This window comes from Carassius auratus, chromosome 4 (genome assembly GCF_003368295.1).
Source record: "Carassius auratus strain Wakin chromosome 4, ASM336829v1, whole genome shotgun sequence".
Lineage (NCBI taxonomy): Eukaryota > Metazoa > Chordata > Actinopteri > Cypriniformes > Cyprinidae > Carassius > Carassius auratus.
In genome coordinates, this window is record NC_039246.1 from 7,088,143 (window position 1) to 7,109,721 (window position 21,579).

General features: G+C 36.7%; 1 protein-coding gene and 1 long non-coding RNA gene across 2 annotated transcripts; one reads left to right on the forward strand and one right to left on the reverse strand.

Moving 5' to 3' along the window:
• Positions 1–8,506: 8,506 nt before the first annotated feature.
• LOC113057719 (uncharacterized) lies at positions 8,507–11,174 on the forward strand. The gene is made up of 3 exons (XR_003277870.1): positions 8,507–8,562; positions 10,011–10,096; positions 11,131–11,174. It is a non-coding gene; the product is annotated as an uncharacterized LOC113057719 (long non-coding RNA).
• Positions 11,175–15,459: 4,285 nt separating this feature from the next.
• LOC113057633 (gastrula zinc finger protein XlCGF8.2DB-like) lies at positions 15,460–17,395 on the reverse strand. Its single transcript, XM_026225077.1, has one exon. It carries the CDS (start codon positions 17,213–17,215, stop codon positions 16,316–16,318), a length of 900 nt encoding a protein of 299 aa, XP_026080862.1. The 5' UTR covers positions 17,216–17,395; the 3' UTR covers positions 15,460–16,315.
• Between the last annotated feature and the right edge of the window lie 4,184 nt (positions 17,396–21,579).

Here is a 21,579-nt window from a genome sequence, read left to right on the forward strand (position 1 = left end):
TACATCTGAAATGCTAACTTGTGCAGCGATGTAAAAGGCTATAAATAGCATATTTTTACAACAGTAAACGACCAAATTCCACCCCTGATCGCTAAAGGAAGTTATTATAAACACTCGATCAGGGTTTAAAGTGATTTTTGAGTAAAAGTGTACTAATAATTTCATAAATTGTCTGATGTAGCTTGATGCTAACGTTAGCTCCAATGCTACTAGCAGGTGTATTTCTTCTTCATAATGCATTTTTGTCACAATAATTCACGTAAGGTCGTAAGAAAATGTTTTGTTGTATTTTTATAGTAAGACTTTTGATAAATAAGGGCTAAATGCAAACATACTGAAGTGAGATCGCTGCTTTGTGTCTTTGTAAAGCCTGAAAAACCACAATCAAGGCTAATAAAGGTGGAATAAAAACAAAAGAATAATGCTAAAAGAATAATGTGGAAAATGTGTCATATCTGGCGGAGGTGTGAAAGACTCGTTTGGTGAAAACAATAGAATAATGAATCGGGCAGCTTTCAACAGTGAAACATACACAAAGAGCACAGGAATGTTTACATGTGAGATCTTACAGAGATGACAAGGGCCATAAATCAATCTGATTAACCTTCTCTAAAAACACACGACATGGCCTTAGAAAATATTTAATAATATTCACAGTTTTACAGATTCTATTATGAAATTTTTTATGAAGTTTTGGAAGACTTGTGGCTTTAGCTACACTGTATTTTCAAACTAATATCATTTTAAAAAATATGTTTTTAATATTTTTATTTTTGTTTTTATGTTTGAGCTTATATATCTCTATTATCATAACAGTCCTGAGTGATTCTGATTCCTGATCAGTAAACTTTGAAGTGTCAGCTTTGTGAAAAAAGGTTGATTATGTATCTAGTCAGAAAGAATAATGAGCAAAAACCTTTTTATTTTGGGTATGTCATTTCTGTCTCCATGCCAAAAAAAGGGGGGTTACTAGTAAGGGGTTAACCTGTTATTGTTCTCTATTTTAGGCTTACCTAACCAGACTTACTCTCCTGTGCCATCAATCCCACTGTGGTGGTCTTCTTGTTGGGTTTTTTTTTTCACTTCCTGTCTCTGTTTCCCTCTATGGACCTGGCCCCCGTCCCTCCCCCTTATCCACCAGTCCATCTCCCTCCTGGTCTCTGTTTTACTTGGTTTGTTCTTGTGTTAGATTGACCATCTGGTAGCTGCTCCTTAGAGGGGAGGTAATGTCACAGTGTCTGGTCTGTGTTTCCCTGGGTGTACACTAGTGGTCGCACTTCCCCATAGTCACTCCACTGCAGGCACTACATTTCCCACAAAGCCTTGTCCCTTTCACCACTGTTAATTGCACACATATTAATTGCACTCAGCTGTCTCCACTTTCATCATATTCACATGTCTATAAACCAGTCTGTTTCATGGAGTCCTTGTTTTCCGTCATCCGGCTTTTTCGTATTCCCTTGTGTTTTTTCATGTTTCTTGTTTTTTGTCTTTGGACTGCTTTCCCTGTTTTTGGATTTTGATTTTGGATTACCCCATTAAAACAATGCAATTGGATCTCTCGTTTCCTGCGTGCATTCGTTACAAAGACTTGCTCCTATAAGTTGGCCAAAGAGCACTGTCTAAATTGTAATCCTCCTCTTCATGTTTTAACTGAAATGTATGTAAAAAAATTTGACATACAGTATCTGACTCTTACCCAAAATATAAACAGTGTATCTTATTTATGCTAGTTCATCCATGTGTCATAGATTCAGCTCTCTAATCAATCAACTTCTGAGCCAGTCCAAAGAAGGGCCAAATTCAAACAAAAAGGATAAAGAAACAAGAGTAGGCAAAGGGGAACAGTCTAAACAACAAGATAATGGTTTACCCTCTGCAGTGGTGTCTTGCATAAAGGCTGTTGGAATTTTCTGAGGTTGATCGTTTATAGTCTCAGCAGTCATTCAAAAAGCGGTCCGACTCAGTGATGAAGTTTAGATTTGGAATTTTGGCCCTTGATAGAGAATTCACCTCCATCCAACACCATGATGAGTTTTTGCAGAATTTCAAAAGTAAAACACAACTTAGTGGTGTAGTGCAGGTTAAGAGCATAAATTAGAACAAACAACATTGATGTTGCAAAAGCCATGCTGTCGAGGTCCTGCCACACCTCCTAGCACAATTCCTACATCATGGGCTTCATTGTCTGCAGTGTGCTTTATCACAAAGATGCCAAAAAACAAAAGACAAAAAACAAGATAAATATGTATTTAACACATGAACAAGTAACGAGGGAATAGCTTGATTTTATTATGTGAAATGTAACGCAACTTACGTAATGCTATTAACATCAAGTACAAAAAATAGAGTATGAATACATGTGCACAGACACACAAATTAGTCGTAAATAACAACAATTAATGATTTTAATTATTATGAGTAACAATTGTACTCTACCAAATTTCAATTTTTTTAAGATAAGGAAAAAGGCTTTTTAATTTTTCCAAAATTTATGGTAAATGCTAGCAAAATGAACTAACGTTCACTTTAAAAAGCACTTCTGCATAATCTGAACACTATAAATAATTAACTAAATGCTCAAATTGTTTGGACCCATTCTCTGTCAAGGAGAATAATTACTAAAAACCTATGTCAGCATTAGGAGAAGTGATAACGTTGATTCCACAACAGAGAACATCAGTTGTTAAATACTCCCACTATCAGAAAAACAAATCATGAGCTAATCATGTGACATCGATATCCTGAGTTGGTTTCCTGTTTCCGTGTCAGCCTATCTACTCAAAAGGAGTTAACATTTTAAGCAGGACTCATCAATAATTAATGGTCATGTTAAGGAATGTTAAGGAATGCATGCTCCGCCTTGCAACAAGTGGATTGGAAGAGCGCATCATGGGATGGACCAAATCCGATTGGATAAAACCCCAATGCCTGAACTAATTCAGCACGCTTCCTTCTTTGCCATGGCCTGAACTACCTACTCCAACACACTGCTAGCATTCTTGTCATCCAGAACTCAAAACTTCATGATTGCCAAGAATCTTTGAAGTCTTGCAAACATCGAAAACTCTCCGAAGAAATTCTGAAGCTCTACGTAACCAGACAACGAACCAATCACCAGGAGGCTTTTCCAAAAAGACGTCCTCCAAACGACAGATCTGAAACCAATCTGAGGTGCGGGGATTCCCTAAGATGAGGCAACAAGCGGATCTCCAGCACTTCTGAATGCCGTGCATTTGTTCGAATTCATCGCAAATGCAAGTAAAACAAACAAGCTTAATTTCTTGCTGAATTAAGTGCAAATTGATCTTAAGCAGTAAAGATAAGACATCTTTGCTTTTGAAATGTTCTTGGTGCAATCTAACAAATAACATACTCCTGGGACTATATTCCGTTGTCATACTCGTAAGTATGACAGTATGTGTGTGAGTGTATGTATGTGTTCATTAGGTTTTAGATCCATGTAATAGAGTAGCTCAATACATCTTTGTGTCATTTATAAAGACGTATTGTCCTGTGTGGTGTATTTTAAGATTAAACTTTGCCCAGATCCTGTACTATCTAGCTCGTAGCTTATACATGTTCAAGCTGTTTGTATTTTCATGTCCATGAAGTAATATAAACAGAATTGTAAAGATATACTGATTTTAACGTTCATTGGATGAACCGTTGATGAAGTATAAACTAATTTAATTTGAAGTCAGTTCAATTAAAGCAATTAGAATCTTTAGATTACAATCTTCCTCACAATCTGAAATACTAATATTGTAATCTTAAAACCTGCCTGAGAGAACTTTTTATGAGTTATGGGAAGAGGGCAGGACTATCGAGTATTCATTTACTTGTAAAAAGAGTAACTTATGCTAACCGGCAAGCAGATCTGCCTATGGCTAATCAACGATCACTGCTACACTTGATTGCACCATCAGATCTGTCTGTCTGAAATGCTGGAAAGTATTTACAAGAACAATATTTCATCGTAGCATCACCACAGCAAACAAAAAATGGGAACGAGAAGAAAACACACAAAAAATTTAAATGGTTGTTGTGGCAGCAATATATGATACAATTTTTAAATATGTAGGCTAGGCTATTATAGTTTGGATTACTTTTCATAATATCCCAGATGTCCTAATACTTTAAAGAGATTATTTTTTAAAGGGGTCATGAAATGAGAAACCAAATTTGCCTTGATCTTTTGGAATATAAGAGGTCTTTGTACCATTAAAACGTCCTGCAAGTTTCATAGCTTAAGACGTCCTCCCCATTATAAACGAGCCATTTATTTAATCAAGCTCTAAACCCAGCAAACACAGAACGTTGTGAGGACGTTGCCAGTTAGTCGTCTTTTGGTCAGCGCGACATTACTTTATGGCAACGTTGTGAGGACGTCGTGGTAAAGTTCCATTTTTTAAAATCTTGGCTAACTTCCCAGAAACGTCGTGGGCACGTACTCAAAAGACGTCGCTAGTTAGTCCCATTGGGGACGTTGTAGCGACGTGGTCAGCTGGTCTTCAGATAACTTTTAATATTATTGCACTAGATGTATTATTATTATTAAGATACCATTTGAACAGCATATTCTTTGGGAAATATACAAAAAAATTAATCAAGCATGTTAAAATAATTATATGTGTGTATATATATATATATACAGTATTGTTCAAAATAATAGCAGTACAATGTGACTAACCAGAATAATCAAGGTTTTTCGTATTTTTTTTATTGCTACGTGGCAAACAAGTTACCAGTAGGTTCAGTAGATTCTCAGAAAACAAATGAGACCCAGCATTCATGATATGCACGCTCTTAAGGCTGTGCAATTGGGCAATTAGTTGAATTAGTTGAAAGGGATGTGTTCAAAAAAATAGCAGTGTGGCATTCAATCACTGAGGTCATCAATTTTGTGAAGAAACAGGTGTGAATCAGGTGGCCCCTATTTAAGGATGAAGCCAACACTTGTTGAACATGCATTTGAAAGCTGAGGAAAATGGGTCGTTCAAGACATTGTTCAGAAGAACAGCGTACTTTGATTAAAAAGTTGATTAGAGAGGGGAAAACCTATAAAGAGGTGCAAAAAATGATAGGCTGTTCAGCTAAAATGATCTCCAATGCCTTAAAATGGAGAGAAAAACCAGAGAGACGTGGAAGAAAACGGAAGACAACCATCAAAATGGATAGAAGAATAACCAGAATGGCAAAGGCTCAGCCAATGATCACCTCCAGGATGATCAAAGACAGTCTGGAGTTACCTGTAAGTACTGTGACAGTTAGAAGACGTCTGTGTGAAGCTAATCTATTTTCAAGAATCCCCCGCAAAGTCCCTCTGTTAAAAAAAAGGCATTTGCAGAAGAGGTTACAATTTGCCAAAGAACACATCAACTGGCCTAAAGAGAAATGGAGGAACATTTTGTGGACTGATGAGAGTAAAATTGTTCTTTTTGGGTCCAAGGGCCACAGGCAGTTTGTGAGACGACCCCCAAACTCTGAATTCAAGCCACAGTACACAGTGAAGACAGTGAAGCATGGAGGTGCAAGCATCATGATATGGGCATGTTTCTCCTACTATGGTGTTGGGCCTATTTATCGCATACCAGGGATCATGGATCAGTTTGCATATGTTAAAATACCTGAAGAGGACATGCCCTTGAAATGGTTGTTTCAACAAGACAATGACCCAAAACACACTAGTAAACGGGCAAAGTATTGGTTCCAAACCAACAAAATTAATGTTATGGAGTGGCCAGCCCAATCTCCAGACCTTAATCCAATTGAGAACTTGTGGGGTGATATCAAAAATGCTGTTTCTGAAGCAAAACCAAGAAATGTGAATGAATTGTGGAATGTTGTTAAAGAATCATGGAGTGGAATAACAGCTGAGAGGTGCCACAAGTTGGTTGACTCCATGCCACACAGATGTCAAGCAGTTTTAAAAAACTGTGGTCATACAACTAAATATTAGTTTAGTGATTCACAGGATTGCTAAATCCCAGAAAAAAAAAATGTTTGTACAAAATAGTTTTGAGTTTGTACAGTCAAAGGTAGACACTGCTATTTTTTTGAACACACCCCTTTCAACTAATTGCCCAATTGCACAGCCTTAAGAGCGTGCATATCATGAATGCTGGGTCTTGTTTGTTTTCTGACAATCTACTGAACCTACTGGTAACTTGTTTGCCACGTAGCAATAAAAAATATACTAAAAACCTTGATTATTCTGGTTAGTCACATTGTACTGCTATTATTTTGAACAATACTGTATATATATATATATATATATATATATGCCATCAGTTTAAGAACAATAAAATAAACAATTTACTTAGCAAATGGTGATAATGTTTGTTAATGAAAGAGAGTACGGGACAAATTAACATTTAAACCATAAACTAGCAGCGCACGTCACTTTCTGAGTGAAGTGCGCGACGTGCGCGTGCCCGTCATTTTGTAACGGTCAACTTCCAGCAGACGGACACGGAGGAAAGGTAAGTCCTATAAATCTACTTTTATTCATAGATTTTAACTGATATAACGTTAAATGCCATCAAAGAGGAGTAGTGTTTTGTATTTTTGTAGGTTTTCTCTTTCAATTTAATAAATAAATGCTCTGTTTGGTTAATTAGCTCAAAAGCAGTCTTAGAGGTGGTCTAAGGTAACGGTAACTGTTAAAATCGAATATAACCTTACCTGTTTTAAATTATTTGAAATGTATCACTATAAACTATACAGTATTAACTTTCTAATAATAAATTTTTTAACCGTAGTAACGTTAATTAGTTTGTTTGAATACCTGCTGCTCGAGCTTGATGATGCTCATGCTAGCCATGCTGTGAACTTGAATATAATCCGATATAACGTTAAATATAAAGTTTAACGTTAATTAGACCGAGCCTGCCGAAATCATGTTCAGTGTAACGTTATGTGGGATTAATAATTTCCCCTTTTCTCCCTCAAGTGGCAGACTTGTAAATTCTGTCATCTGTTCATTATTGGTGTTGATGGTGTTTTTCACATGCATGCTTTTTAATGCTAGTTTAATTCTCAAATTGATCTGATACTTTCGTTTCACAAAAAGTAAACAAATTGTTCACTTTCTTAGGGCCTGACAACCACCAGTTGAGTCCATGATTCAGTGAGTTCCTTATAAGGAAATATATTTGTTACCACCTAGTAATTTAAATGTATTATTTATTGCTTTAAAATGAACACATATATTTATCATCAGGGGAAGAGACAGTCTGGGCAGCAGCAACAAGACAACTGTTACAAGTAGAGATGGGTTTCAAGAACTGGTACTAATTTGGTTCCTGACTTGTTCGGTACTGAAAACATTTACATAAGTTACAGGATCAATAGTGCTGCTATCAGTATTCTTGTAACATTGATTCATTACCCTTTAGACACAACCACATATCCTCCAAATCATCTCTGTGTGGATGGCAGCAAGGATCCAGGATCAAGAGATCATTCTTCATGGAGACTGTTCCACAGGAAGAAGTTTCTCCTGGGTGAAAAACTAAACCTGGTTGTTTCAGCATCACTCAGGCAAGACTAAATACTTTTAAATTGATTTCAGTTGGTTATGTGTTTCAGGTCATCCTGACCATTCTGCTGTCCTGGATGTAAGTCCGTGCAGGAACTACATTTCTCGTTGTTGAAAGATTTGTGCAGCGGTATCCAGACATATAACGCCCCATCACACGGGGCGTCAACGCCTCTCGTTTACTTTTAAATGAAGTGACGTCAAGGATGGTGAAATTAATTCTAGAAATTAATTCTAAATAGAAGTTGAAGACTTCTCAAGCGCCAATGCAGCCGTCCTCCAGTCAGAACATCTTATGCAAATACCCAAGCGCAGACGCAAGCCAATCAAGTGCATGCAATACCAGAAAACTAATGTGATTGGCTGTCACTATGAGAAGAGACAGTAATTCTGATCCGATATCAGTGTCGTTTTTTGCAAAAAAAATGTTTAAATCAATGTAGAATTTTCTATACTTCTGTGTAGGGATGTCAATTTTCAATCATTTCCATGATTGATCGTCGTTTAAATTAATGATCAAATAATCGATTAATCGTTAACCTTAATGCTGCAAAGTCTATTGCAGTAACACCCAGTCACTGGTATGACAGGAAGTGCAAAAGTGTGTGTGTGTGTGTGTGTGTGTGTGTGTGTGTGTGTGTATATATATATATATATATATATATATATATATATATATATATATATATATATATATATATATATATAAAAAAAAACTGTAAAATATATATTTTACAGTAAAGACCAAAAGTTTGGACACACCTTCTCATTCAAAGAGTTTTCTTTATTTTTATGACTATAAAAATTGTAGATTCACACTGAAGGCATCAAGGGCTATTTGACCAAGAAGGAGAGTGATGGGGTGCTGCGCCAGATGACCTGGCCCCCACAGTCACCGGACCTGAACCCAATCGAGATGGTTTAGGGGTGAGCTGGACCACAGACAGAAGGCAAAAGGACCAACAAGTGCTAAGCATCTCTCGGGGAACTCCTTCAAGACTGTTGGAAGACCATTTCAGGTGACTACCTCTTGAAACTCACCAAGAGAAAGCCAAGAGTGTGCAAAGCAGTAATCAAAGCAAAAGGTGGCTACTTTGAAGAACCTACAATATGACATATTTTCAGTTGTTTCACACTTTTTTGTTATGTATATAATTCCATATATAATTCCACATGTGTTAATTCATAGTTTTGATGCCTTCAGTGTGAATCTACAATTTTCATAGTCATGAAAATAAAGGAAACTCTTTGAATGAGAAGGTGTGTCCAAACTTTTGGTCTCAAACTGATGAGTAGACTGAAGTTGGGCTCAGGTGGTTGTGGTGCGGGATGTTTCCCATACATTTATTTATTTTTGGAGACTCGCCACAATTTTAAAACTGATCGATTTTCAAAAAGGCTTCGTTGAATAAACATGAGTAACGTTACGTACTGCACGTTTAATAATTCCTAACATTTATATGTTTAAATATCAAAACGAGGCACAGGTGTTTTTATATCGCTGTATTTCTGAAGGAAGACTTGCATGTTATATGCCTGATAAAGCAGAGTGTGAGCGTACCAGCTCTGCTTCGTTTACAGCTGTTACTGGGGAAACCTCTATTTCTCGCACTTTATGTCTATGCTTTAAAACATCTCCTGCTGGCAAAGGATGAATTTGCATTTTCATTAAGTCCGCCTGATCCACGCAGCAAACATATTTTGTTTGTTATCAAAAAATATCTACTCTAGAGGGACTTGGCTGTTGTTATTGATTCTATTTGGAAGTCTACCGGTTAGGTTAGGTCCACAAAAGCGCGCATGCGCAGTAACGTTTGTTTATGTTGTTGCCGTTGAAACCGTCTATATATATATGTGTGTGTGTGTGTGTGTGTGTGTGTGTGTGTGTATAATGTATGTGTGTGTAAAATACATTTCTTTTAAATGTATAGCACAGTAATGAAGGCAGCAACATGTGGTAGATGGGACAGAACAAGAATCTATCATTGTGCTAATGTTTTATAATTCGAAAGGGAATGGCTCCTATACAGCGTGCAGCACGTAAACACAACCAGTGCACAGAATGATGCACTTGAAGCAACACAGAGTCACAGCGTGTAGCATTACTCACAGAAATGTTCAAAACACCAAAAGAAGAGATATTGTTGTGTATTATATGTGTGCAATATTTTGAGCCTTTTCTTTTAACAGTTTTAAATATCAGTTATTGTGCGCTCTTGAAGAGAGTTTCATTGTTTTGACTGTAGTAACTAGGGCTGGAATGATACGCTAATCTGCCAATTCAATACTATCCCGATACTTGTGTGCCGATTCAATATATATTTATAATTATATATATATATATATATATATATATATATATATATATATATATATATATATAATTTAGCATTGTGATTATAGTTATATAACTATTGCAATTCGTGACTTATCCAAATTGTCTGTAAAATGATGTTTGTTTCTGTAGATTTGAGGGAAAGATTAAAAACAAGGAGGTCTGGGAATGACTGAAGGGAACTGACAGCAGTGCGGGAAGGAAGTTATCACCAGAATGTAAGTTCTTTGAGAATGTGTGCTTTGTTTATTACAAGTTGAGTTTTCATTTAAATGTGGCAATGTACACAACTGGTCAAAAGTTTTAAATATATTTTAAAAGTTTAATTTATTTCTATAATGCACAGCTATATTTTCAGCATTAATTACTCCAGTCTTCAGTGTCACATGATCTTCAGAAATCATTCTAATATGATGATTTACTGCTCAATACATTTTTCTGATTATTATCAGTGTTGGAAACAGTTGTGCTGCCCAAACATTTTGTCTACACTACAGTTATATTTATTTATTATTTATTTTATTTATTTATTTTATTTGGGGGTGGTTGGCTAATAGCAAGAATGCATAAAATTGAAAACCAGTGGTAGAGAAGACTTTTGTAATTTTACAAAAGATTACCTTTTTTTCAATGTTTTGAACTTTGTGTTTTATAAAATAATAATGAAGAAAAAATTCAACTTTCCAGAAATGCTAAGTTTTCTTCCCCATCATTTCTAATATGGGGTGCGTTTCCATAAAACCAACTTTGGTCACAAGTTCCTTCTTTACCAATAGAGTTCAGTGGAACTAACAACCGTAGTAAGCTAACTGCAGATGTGATTCACATCATGTATGTCATGAGCAGATGTACACTTTGATCTTAGCGGCAATAATGCGATTGGGTGCATGTAAATGCACTGATTTGTGATAATCAGCAATGTTTCCCGATCAGCAAATCAGTATATGAAAAAGATCATGTGACACTGAAGACTGGAGTAAAGTTACTGAAAAATTCAGCTTTGCCTTATAATTATTTCAATAAATATGTTTAAGTATATTCAAAAAAGAGTATGAAAACTGTTATTTCTTTCTTTCTGTTTTCTATTATTTATTTTTTTTACAATTACTTTAAAAAAAATTTTTTTATCAAATTAATCTAGCCTTGGTGAGTAGAAGAGACTTCTCTTGAAAACCATAAAGAAAATATTCCAGATTTTTGACTGGTTGTGAACATACATGAGCAACATTAACAAGATGAACCTCCCTTTCAGCTCAGAGGATGTTGACAGTGCAGGTCCAGGATGAAGAAGAGGAGGAAGAACACGTTTAACAATTTTCTCATAAGCTTGCCATGTGTTATAATAAAAACAATGAACATGACTACAATAATATGCTAAATGTTATTAAAAGATTCCAGTTTGCAAGAAGTCTGAGTGTCTGACTCTACACTAGAGGAACTCTTTTCTGAAGAAGATCAGGTGCTGAGAAGAAGCCTTGTTCTACAGCAAAACACTGCATCAAGCCTCCTGTCCTTCCCTCAGAAGAGCCTGTCTTCTGCTGCTGGGGTAAGAAACACCCTCTTCCTCTTCTCTATCAGCTGTCCAGCACCTAACTCTGCCTCCTCAGCACTGTCTGAAAGAGTCTTCTCCACAGTCAGTAATCACAGATCACAGATTCTTCTGAGAAAGTCGATATGCTTATTTTCTTAAAAGAATTTGTTTTTTCGGGTGGGACAAATAATACAGGAGAGATGCTAGAAATCTCTATATTGTTAATTTTTCATATCTTTACGCTTTATGAATGTTTTTCTTCTGAGAAGCTCAAAAATTATGGTTCTTTGGTAATTGCTTTATTGTTTAGTTTTATCCTCTGATAGTGAGCACAGAGCCCTGATCATGACATGAAAGAAAAAGAAAGAAATCATGTCCATGATTTACTAATTCGTTCCCTCTATGTACTAAAACGTGCACGATTACTTTTACATTTCATTGATTTGCTAAATCGTATGCACAATTTACTAATTCGTTCTCTTGATGTATAAATAGTGTACACGTTTTAGCAAATCGAGGGAATGAAATAGAAAATCGTGCGCATGAATTAGCCTAAATTTTTTCCTGCATGTCGTGTAATTAAAGCACATCACCATCAGACATTTATACCAGGAGCCTCATATACGACGCTCACAGTTTTACTTTGTGCAGTATCTCTGTGCAGTATCTGCTGAATTGTTTCATATCTATTTATCATGTATTTTTTGTTGCACTAAATTATGTTGTATCAATAAGTTTACTGATAATTATTTTTAATTTTCACTAATAACGTCATTAACCATCTCCCCATCTTTAAGACAAAAATTTTCTATTGTTTATATTGTGTAATCTATGAATTGATGTGTTTAGTCTTCTGTGCTCATAACTTAGTAACATTTTGCATGTTTAAAGAACAGGTGCGATGTTCAAAATGTTTTGGCTTCGTATTTGTAGAAAGTAGTGCTGAATAAATATTGATTTGTGAATGAATGCAGTGTGTTTTTGTCTATTTTATATTAGAATGTAATGTTTTTGTATTTGTTTGCATTGCGTGTATGTAAATAATGTATTAACTATGAATCCCCTATAATTAGATTACATAAGGTTTATTTTTGCACCAGAGATGGATTGAGTTGATTAGTTCTTTATGTATTTCAAGGTAATGGTGAGGTGAAAATATGAATTACCAATATGATCCTGTAATGTCACGTCCTCATAACGTGCCAGTTTGGTCGTCAGGACATACTCATCACGTTCCAGCGACGTTCCACTATAACGTCGCCATGACGGATATGGGAATCACAAAGTTACGTCACTGGAACGTTATGTGGTACGTCGCTGAGACCAATATGGTATTTTATAGGAACGTCCTCATAACGTGACAGTTTGGTCGTTGGGACGTACTCCTCACGTTCCAGCGACGTTCCACTATAACGTCGCCACGACGGATATGGGAATCACAAAGTTACGTCACTGGAACGTTATATGGTACGTCGCTGCGACCAATATGGTACTTTATAGTAACGTTCTCATAACGTGCCAGTTTGGTCGCTGGGACGTACTCCTCACGTTCCAGCGACGTTCCACTATAACGTCGCCACGACGGATATGGGAATCACAAAGTTACGTCGCTGGAACGTTATTTGGGATGTCGCTGCAACGAATATGGTCTGGTCCAGTTACGTCGTCACAACGTAACTGTGTTAGCTGGGAATACAGCTCGTTCTGGATCCATGGTAAGAAGTGACGTCACGGTGCGAAGTGACGTTCCAACCATTTGCATATGACCGCCTCCAGCACCAGACAACTACGCTCATTTCGGATCGTTGTCGAGCCGCGCGCCTCACAAGTGTTCAGTCGACGGACAGCGAGTGGGTCTGTGTACAGGAAAATTACAATGCCATGCAGATGTGCTGTTCCTGGCTGTGGACAAACAACATCTTTGAATACGCTGCCGAAAGATCCTGACGTCAGGGAAAATGTAGAATTGTCATTTAAGGGTATTAACAATATTACTTTTAATCACTGGCTAATATAAACACATTTGTATAAGAGAATCTTGAAAATATGTCGCCTTTCTAGTAGGATTAAAAATGTTGCCTCATCAATGCTGCATCTTCAAATATGGCCTGTTCATGCATTTTTGTCCTTGGTACACCCCATCATTTCATTGAAATTAGGTAAATAATGTTAAACTGTTAGCATATTAAGCTATAGAATAATTATGCAACAATAATCCGTTTTCAAGTGTCTCGGGTTACAATTTTTTTATTAATTCAAAATAGTTTCACTTTCCATGTGGACACGGGCTGATCCAGTGTTCGTTGTTGTGGTGATGGTTCATTTTCCTCTGATTCCTCATCTGATTCCGGCTCAAACATATAAGGTTTTATCATCGCAAGAGCCATCGCTTCGAATGCATCACCCGCTACTAAACAGTTACGCTCAATCCGCAAATGTTCTGTCAAATGTCGTTAGCCAATCATAACAGTGGGCGTTAACACTGAACTCTTAAAGGGGAAACAACCCAAAACAGACTGTTTGAATCAAAGGATGAGAAACAGGGTGGGAAAATGTCATAATTCACTACATTTTAAAAGTTTTTTTTTTTTTTTTACTATAGTAATACTATAATTGCACCTTGGGGACCATAATAATAAAATAAAAAAACCCATGTCATGACCCCTTTAAAGAACACCACTTTCTCACTTAGGCTATAATAAACACTGTAAACATAGCTAGGCTATTTTTATAATCATTTGGCATTCACATACATCGTGGATATGGAAACATTTGATTTTGTGTCGAATGAGAGACTCAACATTGGTTTCAGTTTGGTTTTAGCCTAAATTAATTAGTTTTTGTTTGTCGTTAATATTGCTATAGCTTCTTATATTTGTAATTCTTGTTCTTTTCTGGATCCAGATACAGCAAACACTAAGCTCATTCTGTTGGAGGAGAACAGTAAGGTGACATATGTGGACGAGGATCAGCCTTACCCAGATCATCCAGAGAGATTTAACAAGCGTCTTGTCCAGTGTAGGGAGCATCTGTCTGGACGCAGTTATTGGGAGGCTGAATTAAGAGGATGATGTATCAGTGACATATAAAGGAATCTGCAGGAAAGGAAAGGGGGCTGAATGTGTGTTTGGATTCAATGAAATCTCCTGGTGTCTTTATTTTTAAAATTGTTCATATATTTATTTTATTTTACATCACAATAACAAGAAATAGACCACTTTCTTGCTCCATCAGTCAATACTAAGAAAAACAAGAAGAAAAAAAACTCCTAAATGTACAGATCACTACCCACAGGAAGGAAAAGACATTACTTTTTTCTTGGGATCTCTGTTTATTGGCAAAACAAATAGGAGGGACAAATACTCAGAAAAAAAAAAAACATCCAGAAGAAATGATTCCATTGAGCGTTTCTTTTTTTGAAAAGTGTGATAAGAAAAAGTGGAAATATATTAAAACACGTATATGTGCATTGCCAAACATTCACTGAATAAACTGCAACAGTTCATGCATCCAGATACAGAGTAAGTGAGTGGGTGACAATGTTCTGTTAAGCCCGGCTCAAACTGTGAGATTTCGGCCAATGTTTCATCGTCTGAGACAAATTTTGAAAAATCCTAAATGATTTCTATAAGACTATACTAAAATCTGTAGTCTTTGATCGCTGGTTTGAGATGTTCACCGACAGCCAATAATGACCATTGCGATAACATTTTACCTCAGACGAAATTCTGGAAATCACATGATTTGGCACACAGACCTTCAGTGTGATTTTCCCTAAGATAAACGTCAAACTGTCTTAATTTTTCAAGACTAGCCATGATCAGAATTAATGCTAGAGATTTCTACTAAATGCACAAATTCAAAGTCACTGAATGTGTACGAGTTGATAATGTAAATCTCGGGACATGTTTTCTTGCTCACACCTATTTTTAACGTGTCTTGACTGCCGTAGAGTCGGACATTAATGACAACAGAGATCCCACAGTGTGACATGATCATCATGTTTGTACAGTCTGACAAGTACAATCCTAAAGGACTTTTAAAAATCACAAAGTGTGAGCCTGGCTTTATGCAGAGGACACGTTGCACACAAATTACGAGACTGTAGACAAGCGCAATGTGACTCAGACTTGTATTTATTAAAGAACAAAAGAAACAATTTTATAGAGCACAAACAAGAAACATCTCTTACACACTTGAAGATGCAATTCTTTTCTCAGGAACCCAAGACTTTTCCTCTAGTAGGCCAACCAAAGCCTGTTTTATTCTTTCCCAAGGTGTTTTTCTCCATCAGCCCAGAGAACAGAACTAAAGTGGAGAAGACAAACACAGCCTGTCTTCATGTGAACCTAACCATAATTTAGGAACCTTCTGATCAAAAGGTAAAAAAAATGGTAAGGTAACGTCAGAAAGCTTATCGACTTGTACCATACTTAGATGCTTTTTTCTTCCACTTGTTACTGGTTTGAGTCTCGGGTCCGGCTGGAATTGTCAGTGTGGGGAGTAAATGACCAGCACTTTCTTACACCCTCAATACCATGACTGAGGTGAGACCACTGAGCAATGCACCAAATCCCTCAACTGCTCCCCAGGTGCCACAGCAATATTGCTGCAATTTCTCTGGGTGTGTGTTCATACCGTGTTTGTGCACTTGGATCGGTTAAATGCAGAGCACAAATTTTAAATATGGGTCACCAAGTTTGCTCACATCGCTTTCAGTATTCGAACGGTGTCATAAATGTACTAAAATCTGGGGTCTCACTGTATGAGTATGAGTTCAGGTGTTTCTAAAAGTGATGATGCGTGATAGTTTTTAATTAACATGATTGGAAATGGTCTTCCTCCGAAGTGCAAGTGATTTCTGAAACTGCTGTATTTTGTAAATATCCTGCCACACTGATTAACACTACGGTTGCTTTCCAGAATGAGTTTGCAAATGACATTTTAGATCTCTTGGATATGTGAAACTCTTTTCACACTTTAGACATGTGTAAGGCTTCTCTCCAGTGTGAATTCTCATGTGCATGTTAAGGTTTCCTTTGTGTGTGAAACCTTTTTCACAATGTGGACATGTGAAAGGCCTTTCTCCAGTGTGAGTTCTAATGTGAATCTCAAGGATTGATTTGCTTGTCCAAGCCTTTCCACAGTGATGGCACATGAAAGGCTTCTCCCTGGTGTGAGTTTTTAAGTGAATCATCAGGTCATTCCCATCTGTGAAACTTCTCCTACACTCATTACATTTAAAACAGTTCTCTCTTGTGTGAATCTTCATGTGCTGATTGAGGTTTTCTTTACATCTGAAACTCTTTCCACACTGACCACATACAAATGGCTTCTCTCCAATGTGAACTCGCATATGAGTCTTGAGACATTCTTTTCGTGAGTAGCTCTTCCGACAAAGTGTGCAGGTAAAAGGTTTCTCACCAGTGTGAATTCTCATGTGGGCATTACAGTTTCCTTTATGTGCAAAACTCTGTCCACAGTGTTGGCATTTGTAAGGCTTTTCTCCAGTGTGAACTCTTATGTGGGTATTAAGGTTTTCTTTATGTGTAAAACTCAGTCCACACTGTTGACAGGTGAAAGGCTTTTCTCCGGTATGAATTCTCATGTGGATTTTAAGGCTTTGTTTTTGAGTGAAACTCTTACCACATTGATGGCAAGTAAAAGAACTATTCGACGTGGTTTTCTGAACGGAAATCTTTTCATTCTGAGTGGAATTCTCTCCAGTCATGAAATGATGGTGTTTCTCATACTGATCTTTCTCCTCCGTCTCATTCAGTTCTCGGCTCTCCACTTTCAGCACCATCTGGTCTAAAGTGAAAAAAGACAAATAAAAGTTAACACAAGTTTAATGGCACTCCGCAACTTACATCAAAACCAACCTGAAGCATTGAAGGGATAGTTCACCCAAACATTTACTTTTTTTCTATTGAACACAAAATAAGATATTTTGTAGAATAATGGTTACTTAACAATTGATGGTAGCTATTGACTTATGCATTTTGATTTCCATACAGGCTTGGAACAAGTGGGGTCAAAGTAAATAGTCACAGAAAGGTCATTTTTGCATGAACTATCATTTTAAAGCAAAAAAAAAAAAGCCAACATTATGTATGCTATATCCTATACCCACTAAGCTACAGAAACAGAAGTTGCTTATCTCAGAATCACTTCACAATATTCAGTATAAATGTTTGCTTTCTTTAGGACACATCTAAAAAAAACTTCAGTCAAGCACAGCTGGCAGTTATCAAACCCCCTTATCACTTTACCAGGATAATTTGTTTATTATAGTGCCCTCAACCATGTTCAGTTTTGCTGAGAAATGGTACTTCAGTCAGTATTTCAGCCCTATAATAGCACAGAAACCTCCCAATTACAGTGACAACTTTCTTCTAATGTCATTAGTCCTTTTGACACCATAAACTACAACATTTTCTTGGATAGCTTGAGAACTATGTTGGCATTAATGGACAATCATTAGCATGGTTTAGGTCTCATCTATCTGACTGCTAAAACTTTGTTTGTGTGAATGAGGATGTTTCATCAAACACAAGTATTGTGTGCCACAGGGCTCAGTATTAGGTCCTCTGCTTTTCTCCTTGTATACAGTTCCCTTATGGGACATTTTCATTTGTTTTCACTTGTCTGATTATGATACGTTACATTTCCACACAGCTTGTAAAAAACTGCACAAATCTCTACAAGTTGGCGGAGTGAGGCACATAACATGGGATGAATAGTAATTTTAATCTATTGAAGTCCTTCTAAAATGTGAGAGATTGTTTGAGAGTCACAACTATGGCTGTTTACACACTGGTACAGAAAATCAGATTTTTTTGCAGACATTAGACACTGAATTTGTTGCATATGTGCAAACACAAAAATTCACACAAGATCTGTTTTTTACGCATCAAATCTGGCGCACTTCCAAATGTGGATTCTAATAGGAAACATATTAAATATCTGGGCATCCGATGTACATCTAAACACGTATATGATTTCCGTCAGAATTCTGCATCACTACAATGCAAAGGTGGCACATTGACCCATAGAGACTAGGGATGGTCCCAATAATTAGGGCTCAAGCCTGGAGGGCGAGAGCCCTATTGTTTTCCTTAGGATTATTTTTTATTATTATTATTATTATTATTATTATTTAGGGCTCAAGCCTGGAGGGCGAGAGCCCTATTGTTTTCCTTAGGATTATTTGTTATTATTAGGGCTCAAGCCTGGAGGGCGAGAGCCCTATTGTTTTCCTTAGGATTATTTGTTATTATTATTATTTTTCTTCAAGGTTTCGGGGGCTTTTGGGGCCCTTAACATGCTTAAAAAGTCTTGAAAATTGGCACACACATTGGAACCTGCGGCCATTAGGGCCGGGCAGAGACTGATACACGGGCGTGGCACAGGGGCTCTACAGCGCCCCCTGGAATACTGAGGGCCATATATCATACATACTTGCACGTAGACACACGAAACTCGGTACACATGTAGATCTCATCAAACCAAACAACTTTTGTACTGCATGTCATAGGCTCCGCCCAACAGGAAGTTGGATATTTAGGGTTTAGTATTCATATTTTTCGTCAAAGTTGTGGGGGCTTTTGGGGTCCATACTCAAAAACTCTTGAAAATTTGCGCACACTTTGGAATCTGTGGCCTTTAGGAGCCTGCAGAGGCTGGGACCCGGGCGTGGCACAGGGGCTCTATGGCGCCCCCTGGAACACAGTCATAAATGTTGATGTATAGCTCACACATGCTTGCTCGTATTAATATGAAACTCAGTACACATATAGATCTCATCGTGCTGAACAACTTTCGTACTGCATGTCATTCGGCTCCGCCCAACAGGAAGTCAGCTATTTAGAGTTATGTAAAAAGCGCATGCTCTGGAATTTGAAATACTTGTCATAGGTTTTTTTGCCGATTGCCATCAAATTCGGTCAACATGATCTCAAGACATTGGGGATGAAAAATTGCCAGGGGATTTTTGATATCTCGAACGGTTTGCTCGTGGCGAGGTGTTGAAATTATGGCGAGAAATGAGAAACAGGAAGTGTCTAATACCATCCACATACATTTCCTGATTTTAATCAAACTGCATCAGATTATTCGTTGTATGATGTCGATCGCATATATGTGACTATTAGGAGTCAAAGTTATAGCGCCACCAACTGGCAGCAGGAAGTGTGTCATTTTCAAAATGATTTGAATTCAGCATCTTATTTTTACTCGATTTGCTTCAAACTTCATCAGAATAATGTTAAAACACAGCCGATATAAATCTGCTGGGGGGATATTGATATCTAAAAATATTGTTGCCGTGGCAACATGTTAAACTGGAATACTTCTCAGGTGATTTTGAGGCATATAACATGCTTAGAATTTCATCAAACTCAGAACACATATCAGTATTTATGATAACTAGACACTGGCAAAAGTTCATAAGAGGGCGTGGAAGAGGCACTCTATAGCGCCACCTTTTGTCAAAAGTGGCGGTTGTAGTTTTAGCTACAGACACCAAACTCGGTACAAAAATTTTTCTTATCAAGACGGACAACTTTCTAATTCACAGTCATCAGCTACGATCAACAGGAAGTCAGCTATTTTGATTTGAATGTGGATTTTTTTTTACATTTAGCTGTGAATTAATGCATACTGCTCAGAGGAGAGTAACACTATACACACCAAACTTTGTCTACATGATGCCAAAACATTTTAAACAACTTAAATTGCCAATGGATTTTGGATAGCTTAAACGGTTTTGTCGTGGTGATTTTTTTAAATGACAGTAAAAATGGAATTATTAATTTTCCTGCATTTTTAAATTCCAAACACTTCAAAACCTTTTTTCGTACAGAAAAAAAGTCATTCTGAGTAAATATGGATAGTTTCACGACTTTACAACACTGTATGGATAACAGAAAATTAAAAAACTGTCAGACATCTCATCTCACTCTGTCCCTCTGTTTGAGTATATGTGCTTCAGACTTCCATTGTCTGAGAGAAATAGCGCCCCTACAGGTTCAATTCCCGGACTTTTACTTTCACTTTTAAATCGGTTAAAAATACAAATAAATACTTAGATTTAATTCACACTGACAAGCTAAACCAACATATCTGATTATTACCGGTTCAGGGCTCATGGATAAATTATTTCTGGCCAGAGATACGTGAGAAATAGGAGAGATGAATCACCGCTGTGATCACGAGCGTCTGGAGTAAAGAGCTCAGAAAAAACGAATTTATTCCTGTTTTAAAGCTTTTAAAAATAAATTATTACAGCGATATCACACAATCAACCAATTAGAACACACCAAGAGCTAAATTCAGATGTTTTTGAACTGTTTGTGTGAAAATGAATTATTTGCGGCTGCCTATCTGAAATCACCGCCTCCGATCAGCGCGTACAGTGTCGAGCTCAAAACAAACGAATTTATTCTTGTTTAAGAGCTTTTTTAAATAAAATATTACCACAAATGCACACAATAAACCCATTGTAACACTACAAGAGCTAAATGCAGGTGTTTGTGACCCGTTTAAGTTTGAAAGACTATTTGACACCGCGACTGGCAGAATAATATATATCTCTCGAGCTGCAGGATTCTGCCTTTTGTCGTAAGAACGAACACATCACGGTCAAGATTATTTCAAAATACATAATAGCTTGGCTAATATAAACGAAAACAGCCACGTGAACATAAACTGTTGAGAAATAAATCTGAAATGGATCTACTGGATTTGAATATTAAGTGACCGCATATACCAGCTGCTTCTGTCTTCAATTTTAATCTATATAAAAAATTTAACTCATTCATCTTGGCTGCTTTTTTTAATGTGTGTACGTATTTATTTATTTATTTATTTATTTATTATTTTGCTCTAACAAGAATTAATCTATATTTAATTAAATCAATTACATTTTATTTTACATTTGATTTGTCCATTTCTGCATCTAAACGCCTAAAAACCTAAAACATGCTCTATTATACTATTGTTAGCAATTTCTTTATCGTCCAATTTATCTGGTGTACACTTTTATTTTCATAATAAACTTGTTTGTTAGATTATACACAGTTACAGTGGTCTATAATAAATATTGACAGGTTTTATTCAAGCTGTTTAGAATGATTGCAGTAGGCAAATTTTTTGAAATGTAAATAAAAT

Coding starts and splice junctions, on each gene's coding strand:
- LOC113057633 (XM_026225077.1), bottom strand. CDS start 17,215: ATGGTGCTGAAAGTGGAGAGCCGAGAACTGAATGAGACGGAGGAGAAA.